Raw genomic sequence first — 12,319 nt, 5'->3', positions numbered from 1 at the left:
CTGCTGTTACTCCTGCTGTTCTCACCCTGCTGGTTTGGCTGACCTTTTGTATGTTTACTGCTTATCTGAATTCTCTACTTCTCTCTCTGGGTTTTCTGCTCCAATTACTTCTGTTATTGGATCACACATGTACACCTCACCATCTGTCAGACATAGTAACGTGTACACCTCACCCTCTGTCAGACATAGAAACGTGTACACCTCACCATCTGTCAGACATAGAAACGTGTACACCTCACCGTCTGTCAGACATAGAAACGTGTACACCTCACCATCTGTCAGACATGGAAACGTGTACACCACACCATCTGTCAGACATGGAAACGTGTACACCACACCATATGTCAGACATGGAAACGTGTCAGTAGAGATAATCAAAGTCTCCGTTTAAACAATAATATTACACAATAATATACAATATATATTTTTATGTTTCAGGACTATCTGAAGCAGGTGCTTGACATTGACCTCCACGCCCAGATCCATTTTGGACGCGTCTTTATGAAGCCAGGGTAAGACATTATTTTTTTATTTTATAGTTTAGAGGTATATGCCTTGTTAATTCATCAAGTGAGGATGGTTTAGGAGAGATGGATAGTGAATCACGGAAGGTCTTAGTTGGTTTATCTTCTGTTTTCTTCTCTTAGTCTCCCCACCACGTTCGCCACTGTGGACATTGACGGGGCACGGAAACTGATATTTGCCCTACCAGGTATGTGTTTATGAGCTGTGCAAGTCATATGTACTGTGTGTACAGTATCTGTTGTCTGTGTGTAGACCCGTAAATGATGTTGTTGAGTCTCAGGACTGGCAGGGGATCGCCGGCCTTGACTGCTCTGAGTCCAAAACGCCACCATTTAACAACCAAATATACGTTTCCCTGAGAGAAACCTGTTGTATTAATCCAGCAGCATGCCCTCAGACAGAGGTAATGTTTCTCTTTAATTACACCCCCCTTTCAGTTCCTACAGCATCCTGGAACAAAACAGCCTTCCTTCCACAGTAGCAGTTTTTTCCCCGATTGATCATTTACATTTTGTATTAGAGTTGTTTGTATTATAAATCTGTTTGTGTGAGGGAATGTTTTATACCAGCCCTCCAAAACCGTGTTCCTAGAGTTTACCGAAGACCCACCCAGCTCTAAACATCAAGCCTCAGCCAGCCCCCTTATCCACACCAAACCTGAAATTGGACCCCTATTTGACCCACCCAACCAGCCCTGCTGACAACAACCTCTTGTCCCTCTACTTTCCTAGCCCCCCCCCCCCCTGCACCTTGACCTCTCCATTGCCCCCAGCAGGCCCCCTTGCCTCCCCCAGCCCCCCTGCCTTGCCTCTGCCCGTCCTACGTATGTTCGGAGGGCTAGTCTGTGGCTGTGGTGACTGCCACTCTTTTTATATTCCCCCTTTAAGGTAATTTCACCTTCAGAGATACAGGCGCCATTTTCATCGACCATGTCCCCGACAGTGAGGCAAGCAGGGTGCCTGTGCCACCGCGCGGAAGTAGGTGCTACCACCGTGGTTGACCGTACCGTTCAGTGTGCTCACTGCTCTCTACCGGAAAGCAAGCTTACTTCAAATGAGCTCAGAAAACAGAATTTAAACTGAAAAATGGGAAATATTTTTTTTGCTTTAAGTGCTAAACTGAAACTTGGCCCAACCTCAAATGATATGAGCTTAAAATGATCTCAAAATGCAAACTTGAGGCCAAATGAACTTTTTATCTCCCAAACTCAGTTTGGGCATGTTTGGGGGCATTTTTGTTCGTTTTTTTTAGTAGTGATTAAGCAAAAAAAAAAGCACCTTTTAGTAAACCCAAACTTGAATCTTAACAAAAAATGTTCACATAAAATATAGAGTTTTTATTTTCTTATGTGATTTTCTGTTCGGTTTTCTGAGAGAGAAATATTGTTTTGTTTCTGTGGCGTTGCTGTTGGTTCTGTCGCGCCTCGTTCTGTTTCTCAGTGTCGTCCCGAGCCCCTGCGGGTATCTATCCCATCATTCCATGCTGTTGCTTGTTGTTGTGATTTGAGAGCGCTACTCACCCTTCCCCTGCTGTTTCATTTCATTTGACCTTTTTTTGACACCTCCCATCACTGCTGCTGGTTGGTGTAAAGACTTTTGCCACTCTCCCCAAAGAGCGCTCACTCACTTCTCCCACGCTCACCCACTTCTCCCACTCCCCTAAAGAGTGCTCACCCACTTCTCCCACTCTCCCCAAAGAGCGCTCACCCACTTCTCCCACTCCCCTAAAGAGCGCTCACCCACTTCTCCCACTCCCCTAAAGAGCGCTCACCCACTTCTCCCACTCTCCCCAAAGAGCGCTCACCCACTTCTCCCACTCCCCTAAAGAGCGCTCACCCACTTCTCCCACTCCCCTAAAGAGCGCTCACCCACTTCTCCCACTCCCCTAAAGAGTGCTCACCCACTCCTCCCACTCCCCTAAAGAGCGCTTACCCACTTCTCCCACTCCCCTAAAGAGCGCTCACCCAGTTCTCCCACTCCCCTAAAGAGCGCTCACCCACTTCTCCCACTCCCCTAAAGAGCGCTCACCCACTTCTCCCACTCCCCTAAAGAGCGCTCACCCACTTCTCCCACTCCCCTAAAGAGCGCTCACCCACTTCTCCCACTCCCCTAAAGAGCGCTCACCCACTTCTCCCACTCCCCTAAAGAGCGCTCACCCACTTCTCCCACTCCCCTAAAGAGTGCTCACCCACTTCTCCCACTCTCCCCAAAGAGCGCTCACCCACTTCTCCCACTCTCCCCAAAGAGCGCTCACCCACTTCTCCCACTCCCCTAAAGAGTGCACCCCTCCAGTCCCTCTTCTGTGCAACCTTAAAAAGTCAGAAGCGTACCTGTCTCAACTGTCTGCCTCCTCATCCCCCCGGCCCAGCCCGGCCCCCAGCCCAAGTCCCCCTGCACAGCCAAGGCCCCCAGCTTGGTCCCCCGGCCCAGCCCGGCCCCATACTGACAGGCCAGTGGGGTGAGAAGAGAACCACTCTGCACTGAGCCTTTATCCTGTCCTACAGGGGCTGCCAGCTGGAGCATGTCAATAACAACAATGCTCCTACACCCCAACCCGTCCAAACCTTCTCTGGCCTATCCTGTCATCTCCCGCCTTAGCCCTCTGAACAGTGGTAATGTCCCCTCCTTTTCTCCCTCTCATCCTCAGCCCCTCTCTTTCTGTTGGTCAGGTAACCCAGTGTCTGCGGTCGTCACCTGTAACCTCTTCGTCATCCCTGCTCTGAGGAAGATGCAGGGGATCCTGGACCCTCGGCCCACCATCATCAAAGCCAGGGTAAGTTAACAAGAGTTTTTTATTTATTTATTTTTTACACATAGCTTAATGCAAATACATTGGGGTTTAAAGTTGAGTGTGATGTCATCATTCTGTGCCCTGCTTTCTCCTGTGTATGTAAACAGCTTTCCTGTGATGTAAAGTTGGACCCTCGTCCAGAGTACCACCGCTGCATCCTGACATGGCACCACCAGGAGCCTCTGCCATGGGCACAGAGCACAGGTATTATCTCATACACACAATACTTTGTCATCAGCACATTTGCATGTAAAAAATGGATAAGGGAAAGTGTGTATCAAAAAGTTGATCCTTGTCATGTTATTGGCTCTCTCTCTGTCTCTGCCCCCCCCCTCTATCCCTCTCTGCCAACACTCTCCTTCTTTATCTCGCTCACTCTTTATCTCTCTCTGTCTCTCTCCCCCCTAAAGGAAATCAGATGAGTAGTCGACTGATGAGCATGAGGAGTGCCAACGGGCTGCTGATGTTGCCTCCTAAAACAGAGCAATACGTGGAGCTGCATAAAGGAGAGGTTGTGGACGTGATGGTCATAGGACGACTATGATGATGTCATCTTACGGGGACAGATAGATAGACAGGGAGAGAAAGTGGTGCATGTCCACATATCATAACTATTCTGTAATATGCAATGGCACAGCTAGTTTTTGTTGATTTGGATAATAAAGTTCATCAAGTATAATTAACCAACATCTCGAACACAAAGTAAATGAAGTACATACATTGATCATGAAATCTGAATTTGAAAAGATCATTGTATTTCAAAGAAAGACAATATTATACCTTTTAAAAGTGAAAAAAAAAGAGATTTATTCTGTATTATATTATTATAATTATTATTATTAATATTATATTGTCATATTAAGCAACTCTGTTTAACTTTCATCCTTGCAATTGCTTTGTGTGTTCAACCCTAGACCTTATAGATAGATAGCAGTAGCATTTCAATAACAAGCTGTAGGTGCTCAAAAAAAAATACAAATAAAATACTATTTTCTTATCTCACAAAAAAATGATAGTAAATACATATCTTCTTTTTGAACAACGGAAACCCTTTTGAGATAATGTCAGAAGTCCCTCTTGGGGAACGTCCTGATTCTCCACCCTTCTCCTGAAGTGTACACTTGCACACTCCCTGTCATTTTTAAAGGCATTGGATTGGTGAAGGTAGGCATTGACTGGAGGGAGTTTCCACCATTACTAGATCCATGCAGGAATAGAGTGAAGAATCAGGATGTAGCCTTGGTGCTCTGTCTTATTAGGAGTGTTTTCAGGGTCCTGAGGGTGCCTTCAGCTATCTTTCCCCTCCCTTTAGTATTCTTCTTCTCTTCTATGCCTCATTATATGGGCTTTATAATGCCTCATAATGGCTTCACACACAGCTTTGCTTGTTGTTTTTCTTGTGAGTCGTGTTTGTGTGCAGTTGCCAAAAGTGGTGGGTATCTTGGGCCAAAAGTCATAGGGTCATCATGATGAGACCTGGGCCTGTATTCATAAAGTGGCTCGGAGTAGTGATCTAGGACCAGGTCCCCCCGTCTATATAATCTTATTCATTATGATAAACTGATCCTAGATCAGCGCTCCTACTCCTTTATGATTACAGGCCTTGAAGGTGGAGAAAGGCAGCGAGTGGTTGCCAGTGCCCCCTAGGCTGACTGTTTCCCCTAGCTGCCCCCCAGGCCCACTACTGTAGCTTCCCCTCCAGGCCCACAAGCTGCCCCCCAGGCACCCTAGCTGCACCCTAGCTACCCCCCAGGCCCACTAACTTCCTTCCAGGCTGATTGTTCCCCCTAGCTGCCCCCCAGGCCCACTAGCTACCCCCCAGGCCCACTAACTTCCTTCCAGGCTGATCGTTTCCCCTAGCTACCCCCCAGGCCCACTAACTTCCAGGCTGATCGTTTCCCCTAGCTGCCCCCCAGGCCCACTAGCTACCCCCCAGGCTGATCTTTCCCCCTAGCTGCCCCACAGGCCCACTAGCTTCATCATAGTCTGACCTGGTCCTGAAGTCCCACCCAGAGACGTGTATTCTTTCACATATCTAAATATATGCCTCTGGTCCCACCCTGTCCCCTGACCTTCTACTTTACCAACACGGCCTGTCTCCCGACCTTCTACTTTACCAACACGGCCTGTCTCCCTCCCACCCTCACCCCTCCAGGACTGCTCACCTCACACATACTAGTATAGATATGTGAGGGAACTGGAGGAGGGAGGAAACTTAGTCTTTTATTTGTTTAATTTCAGAAGGAAGAAACAGCTTATTTAAAGTGCTGACTGCCTTTTTAACAACTATTCAAACAATGTACAGAAAAATACATGAATACAAAAGAGTGATATTGTACAGATTATGGTGACCAGCAATCCTGACTAAATTAATGAAGCAATGGGGAGATATTGAACTCTGTACTATAAACGTTTTCTGTAATATTGATGAAACTAATGAAAAATTAAACATCCTTGATCATTATGTAAAACAATTTCTTCAGTCTCTTATTTATAAACTGACGTGTCCAATTGGAAATATAAAACGATTATATTGTATTCTATGCTACATCGTGAGTATATCAAAATATATTTATTTCTACAGCATTGGTCCTTGATTTCAGCAAAAGCTTGCCCTGGGTAAAAAACAATATCTAAATCAACCCTGTCACTTACAGATGTAAAGCATAGACTGTATATATGTAAAGTCGTCTTTCATTGGACAAAATAGAATTGTTTCGGGTCCTGTGAGCAGCATTGTCCAATCGCGAACGTTGTTTCATGCGAATTTACTGGGCACTGTAGAGCAAAAGGGAGACCCTTCACGTATGAACAACTCTCGAGTTGGAAATGACTCCTAACGCACGGCTACGGAAGAGAGGATCCGGACTGATATTGTGGCACAAAGTTAGCAAAGTTTTTTTTCGTTTTTTTAACTCAACTGATACAAAAAACAGTGGAGTAATATTGGACATGTCAATGAAGAATATATTCTCGACAGGGTTGCGGGAATAAAGTGAGTAGTTCTCTTCCATTTCCTATGTATTTTGGAGTGTCATTGTCTGCGACGCGTTGCCAGGGAAGAGCTAGTTAGCTAGCGCGATCTTTTAAAGTTTGTTCTACCTGATGAACTAATAGAAGAGCATCTCACGTTGAACTAAAGCTGTTGTTTCAACTTCGTGTGATAACAACGAAATTGTGTATTTACTTTAGTAAAATTGTCACCGAATGTCACCTTCCATCCAATGGCATAGCAGAGAATGTCGCAACGCAATGGCTAGCAACTGCTACAAGCTAGAAAGGCGGACTAAGGTACTTTTGCCCAACCTGTTGGGTGCGTGAGGTGTGGGTGCGCTAATCGATGCACCCTTTAGACAGATATTTAGTTCGTCCATGTCTTTTGAATAAGATTTGTTGCATGTTTGTCCATAACCATCTAGGTGGCTAGGTATTTGTAAAAAGCAGACTATAATCTAGAACTGTCTGCTACTAGCTAGCTCGCAAGGTGTAATTCTAGCTATGAAAAGGTCTCGTGCATCTAAAAAATAATAGTATTCCAGCCAGGACACCATGTCTCAAAACATTATATTTAATTAATTTACCAATCCAGTACAGATGGATGATAAAGAGTCTGTTTTTGACAGTAATGCAATAAAGTCTGACCAGAAAGTCCTCATCAATCAACAGAAGGTGATCTTCATTTGGTCACCATATGGCCTGTGTCAACATGAACATCAGCACGGATGTCTGACACCGAGGTTATGCCCGTATTGTGATCAACTACTCCCTTCAATGGCTGTCTGACAACAGCATCAGTGACTAACTAAATGCAGGCTATTTGTTCAGTACAAATATCTATTTTTAGATATACTAGAAAAGCAATACAATCAATGGGGCGGCAGGGTAGCCTAGTGGTTAGAGCGTTGGACTAGTAACCGAGCTGACAAGGTACAAATCTGTCGTTCTGCCCCTGAACAGGCAGTTAACCCACTAGGCTGTCATTGAAAATAAGAATTTGTTCTAATAAAATTAATTTAATGAAGACCACATCCATTTACCACACACTGGGTGCTTATCACCTACTACCCAGCCTGATACTATAATGGTAAAAAATAACAATCTTATCAGTCTCCATAATCACATGCCTCTAGTCACAGCCACTGCCAGTTTTGAGCAGGTAGAATAGCTGAAAGCTATTTTTGAGGAGTTTGATAGCTGTGTTATCAAATGTTATCAAAATGTAACACTTACTAGAAATGCCATTGTCTTATATGGACTATGGACTAGAACGACAGAGGGGCTCTGTCGTTCTCTCCACCTTCATGCATCCTGTCTCTCTGCCCCCTCTCTACCACCCAGGTGCTGTTTGTTTTTATTTCACCTTTTTAAAACCCTGTTACGAGGTGGTTCATGCATCTCTCATTTCCTCTTCCCTGGAATCTGGAATGTTCATTATTCTGTGTGTGGAGTGTTGGAATGTGGAGTGAGAGTTCTGGAGAAGATCAGAATCCTGGTCTGTTTCTCCTCCACAGTGACAGGTTAAGGGAGGATAGGATACACTGACCCACAGCTGAGGTGTCACTGGGGACTCTCTGATTACATGTAATCAGAAGAAACAAGTTCACAGGCCTAGTTGATTTTCCTAGCCTATATTTCTCTCCTTTTAATGTGAGCCAAGAAGTGAGAATAAAGGCAGCGTGTGGGAATGAAAATATCTTGAGTGGAATGTTAGACTCTGCCCAGTGTTGTTTATATTTGGTTTGGCTCAGGACAGTGGGCTGGAGGAGGAGGGCTTCTCAACCCCATCTGTGGTCTCAGAAGGCTAGACCAGGAAAGAACAGACAGACACCACCCTTTAAGAGCTCCTGAGTGGCACAGCGGTCTAAGGCACTGCATCTCAATACAAGAGGTGTCACTACAGTCCCTGGTTCAAATCCAGGCTGTATCACACCCGACCCATAGGGTGGTGCACAATTGGCCCAGTGTCATCCTGATTAGGGGAGGGTTTGGCTGGGGTAGGCTGTCATTGTAAATAAGAATTCCTTCTTAACTGACTTGCCTAGTTAAATAAAATAATAAGGTTGTCAAGTGGGCTGGTTTTAGCTGCCTGCTGTGCCCGTGACAAGCTGCCTCATGCCCACGGTAGTACAGGTCTGTCCTGTAGCGATGAAACCTTCAGTGCTAGCAGGACCATGTGTGATTCACCTCGTATAACCTAGCCATCAACAAGCAGACATTCTAGTGTTGTTTATGGCTACACACCACCAGGACCGGTCAGGACACGGACAGACCAAACACCACCATGATGTTACCATGCTGTGTGCACAGTGTTAGTCTGTAAATCAGATTTAGCCTGGACCAGGAGTGGTATGTTTGGGGGAGAAGACAGTTATGTAGCCTGGACCAGGAGTGGTATGTTTGGGGGAAAAGACAGTGATTTAGCCTGGACCAGGTGTGGTATGTTTGGAGGAGAAGACAGTGATGTAGCCTGGACCAGGAGTGGTATGTTTGGGGGAAAAGACAGTGATTTAGCCTGGACTAGGAGTGGTATGTTTGGAGGAGAAGACAGTGATGTAGCCTGGACCAGGAGTGGTATGTTTGGAGGAGAAGACAGTGATGTAGCCTGGACCAGGAGTGGTATGTTTGGCGGAGAAGACAGTGATGTAGCCTGGACCAGGAGTGGTATGTTTGGAGGAGAAGACAGTGATGTAGCCTGGACCAGGAGTGGTATGTTTGGAGGAGAAGACAGTGATGTAGCCTGGACCAGGAGTGGTATGTTTGGAGGAGAAGACAGTGATGTAGCCTGGACCAGGAGTGGTATGTTTGGAGGAGAAGACAGTGATGTAGCCTGGACCAGGAGTGGTATGTTTGGAGGAGAAGACAGTGATGTAGCCTGGACCAGGAGTGGTATGTTTGGAGGAGAAGACAGTGATGTAGCCTGGACCAGGAGTGGTATGTTTGGAGGAGAAGACAGTGATGTAGCCTGGACCAGGAGTGGCATGTTTGGAGGAGAAGACAGTGATGTAGCCTGGACCTGGAGTGGTATGTTTGGAGGAGAAGACAGTGATGTAGCCTGGACCTGGAGTGGTATGTTTGGAGGAGAATACAGTGATGTAGCCTGGACCAGGAGTGGTATGTTTGGAGGAGAAGACAGTGATGTAGCCTGGACCAGGAGTGGTATGTTTGGAGGAGAAGACAGTGATGTAGCCTGGACCAGGAGTGGTATGTTTGGAGGAGAAGACAGTGATGTAGCCTGGACCAGGAGTGGTATGTTTGGAGGAGAAGACAGTGATGTAGCCTGGACCAGGAGTGGTATGTTTGGAGGAGAAGACAGTGATGTAGCCTGGACCAGGAGTGGTATGTTTGGAGGAGAAGACAGTGATGTAGCCTGGACCAGGAGTGGTATGTTTGGAGGAGAAGACAGTGGTCAAATTGTCTCTCTTTGTTTTGTTACCTCCCAAGTGTATCTTTTTTTTTGTCATTCTGTTCAGGCAATTCAAGCACGTACTGACTGGGTCATACATTCTTAGTTAAGGTAATCATTTCCAGGTGCTGTCCACTGTTTAGTGTGTGTGTGCGTGCGCCATTGGTGAAAATATGACACAAGGCCATAGAATTAGAATAATTAATAGTAAGTGAATTGGATCTCTATATATCAGACAGACAGGTGCGGAAGTAAACACTGTTCAGGGAAGTTGTTTACTCTTCAGGTCCTGTAGGGTTGTTCCTCTCACTCTGCTTTAATCTGAAAGGTTAGGTCACACCCACAGCCTAGGACCTGCTACTCCTGCTGCTTCCCCTTAAAAACAAAACACCTACACACACACACACACACACACACACACTGACCCCTCCTCCCTTACCCACAGGTAATGAACCTGTTCCATCTGCCTTCGCTCTCACATTGTAGTCTATATGCTGCTGCTTAGTCTTTGGGGTTTAGGCCAGGTGGCTGCTGATGTACAAATAGTATTATCATATACATTTGGTTGATATGTGTAATGAGCTGTTTAGGAAGGTTTCTGCAGCCGCTACCAGGCCCATTGTGCATAGCTAGCTGTCTGTGTTGGTCAGTCAGTTCAGTTAGCCCAGTGGTTGAGAGGACCAGGAGGATGACCACTCTGTCTCCACCAGGGTGCTTAGCTAAGCCACACAGCAGCAGATGGTCCACTCAAAGGGCCCAGTGTGTGCAGGGCTTGAAATTGAGGGCATTTCTTCATCTCGAGGACTTTTAAAAAGATGTCTAAGACGGTTCAAAACAGACTTTGGCACAGTCCCGGGACGATAGATCCAAAAATCATACAACCACTGTTGCATCCAAAGGAATGTTTTGCTTAATATTTTGATAACTATTATTTCATATTTTAATTGTAACAATGTGCACACGGCGGCAGGCCTACATGCAAATGTTCCAAAATGCAAATTGCGGGAAAACACATTTTCTAAAATGCACAAAACAGATGGGACTGTGATAGACTGTATCCAGTTTGCTGAGTAGAGTGTTGGAGGCTATTTTGTAAATGGCATCGTCGAGGATTGGTAGGACAGTCAGTTTTACAAGAGTATGTTTGGCGGCATGATTGAAGGAGGCTTTGCTGCAAAATAGGAAGCTGATTCTAGATTTAACTTTGGATTGGAGATGTTTAATATGAGTCTGGAAGGAGAGTTTACAGTCTAGCCAGACACCTAGGTATTTGTAGTTGTCCACATATTCTAAGTCAGAACCGTCCAGAGTAGTGATGCTAGTTGGGCGGGCGGGTGCGGGCAGCGATTGGTTGAAAAACATGCATATAGTTTTACTCGCGTTTAAGAGCAGTTGGAGGCCACGGAAGGAGAGTTGTATGGCATTAAAGCTCGTTTGGAGGTTTGTTAACACAGTGTCCAAAGAAGGGCCAAAAGTATACAGAATGATGTCGTCTGTGTAGAGGTGGATCAGAGAATCACCAGCAAGAGCGACATCATTGATGTATACAGAGAAAAGAGTCGGCCCGAGAACTGAACCCTGTTGCACCACCATAGAGATTGCCAGAGGTCCGGACAACAGGCCCTCCGATTTGACACTGAACTCTATCTGAGAAGTAGTTGGTGAACCAGGCGAGGCAGTCATTTGAGAAACCAAGGCGGTTGAGTCTGCCGATGACCAGCTCGGAAACCGGATTGCACAGCGGAGAACGTACGGTAGGATTCGAAATGGTCGGTCATCTGTTTATTAACTTGGCTTTCGAAGACTTTGGAAAGGCAGGGCAGGATGGATCTAGGTCTGTAATAGTTTGGGTCTAGAGTGTTACCCCCTTTGAAGATGGGGATGACTGCGGCAGCTTTCCAATCTTTAGGCATCTCAGACAATACGAAAGAGATGTTGAACAGACTGTTGCAACCCCTATTACCAATGGCAGCGGATAATTTTAGACAGAGGGTCCAGATTGTCTAGCCCAGCTGATTTGTACGGGTCCAGGTTTTGCAGCTCTTTCAGAACATCTGCTAGTTGGGTGAAGGGGAGGCTCGGGCAAGTAACTGTGAAGGGTGTGGAGCTGTTGGCCGGGGTTGGGGTAGCCAGGAGGAAAGAATGGCCAGCCGTAGAGAAATGCTTATTGAAATTCTTGATCATTGTGGATTTATCGGTGGTGACAGTGTTTCCTAGCCTCAGTGCAGTGGGCAGCTGGGTGGAAATGCTCTTATTCTCCATGAACTTTACAGTGTCCCAAAACTTTTTGGAGTTAGAGCTACAGGATGCACATTTCTGTTTGAAAAAGCTAGCCTTTGCTTTCCTAACTGACTGTGTGTATTGGTTCCTGACTTCCCTGAAAAGTTTCATATCGCGGGGACTATTCAATGCTAGTGCAGTCCGCCACAGGAAGTTTTTGTTCTGGTCCAGGGCAGTCAGGTCTGGATTGAAGCAAGGGCTATATCTGTTCTTAGTTCTACATTTTTTGAAAGGGGCATGCTTATTGAATAACGACCAGGCATCCTCTACTGACGGGATGAGGTCAATATCCTTCCAGGATACTTGGTTGACAGCCTCATT

General features: G+C 45.9%; 2 protein-coding genes across 37 annotated transcripts in view; both read left to right on the top strand.

The window, feature by feature from the left end:
• LOC110504229 (gephyrin) overlaps positions 1–5,786 on the top strand; it is a 119,783-nt gene extending 113,997 nt beyond the window's left edge. For 19 of the 35 annotated variants that reach the window (XM_036962400.2, XM_090221255.1, XM_090221246.1 and 16 more), the window contains 6 exons: positions 439–512; positions 648–712; positions 1,413–1,502; positions 3,194–3,297; positions 3,423–3,519; positions 3,726–5,786. In XM_036962400.2, the coding sequence (XP_036818295.1) occupies positions 439–512; positions 648–712; positions 1,413–1,502; positions 3,194–3,297; positions 3,423–3,519; positions 3,726–3,859 (564 nt within the window). In that variant the 3' untranslated portion in view covers positions 3,860–5,786. The remainder of the gene's footprint in view (positions 1–438; positions 513–647; positions 713–1,412; positions 1,503–3,193; positions 3,298–3,422; positions 3,520–3,725) is intronic. The other 16 variants (XM_036962410.2, XM_090221257.1, XM_090221252.1 and 13 more) reach the window with 3 other exon arrangements.
• Positions 5,787–6,023: 237 nt separating this feature from the next.
• The window catches only part of pals1a (protein associated with LIN7 1, MAGUK p55 family member a), a 54,927-nt gene continuing 48,631 nt past the window's right edge, over positions 6,024–12,319 (top strand). For both annotated transcript variants that reach the window (XR_016492048.1, XM_036962531.2), the window contains exon 1: positions 6,024–6,310. The gene's annotated coding sequence lies outside the window, so the exon portion shown is untranslated. The remainder of the gene's footprint in view (positions 6,311–12,319) is intronic.

Source organism: Oncorhynchus mykiss, chromosome 25 (assembly GCF_057628025.1).
Source record: "Oncorhynchus mykiss isolate SJ-2025 chromosome 25, ASM5762802v1, whole genome shotgun sequence".
Taxonomy (NCBI): Eukaryota; Metazoa; Chordata; class Actinopteri; order Salmoniformes; family Salmonidae; genus Oncorhynchus; species Oncorhynchus mykiss.
This window is presented reverse-complemented; position numbering and strand designations above follow the sequence as displayed.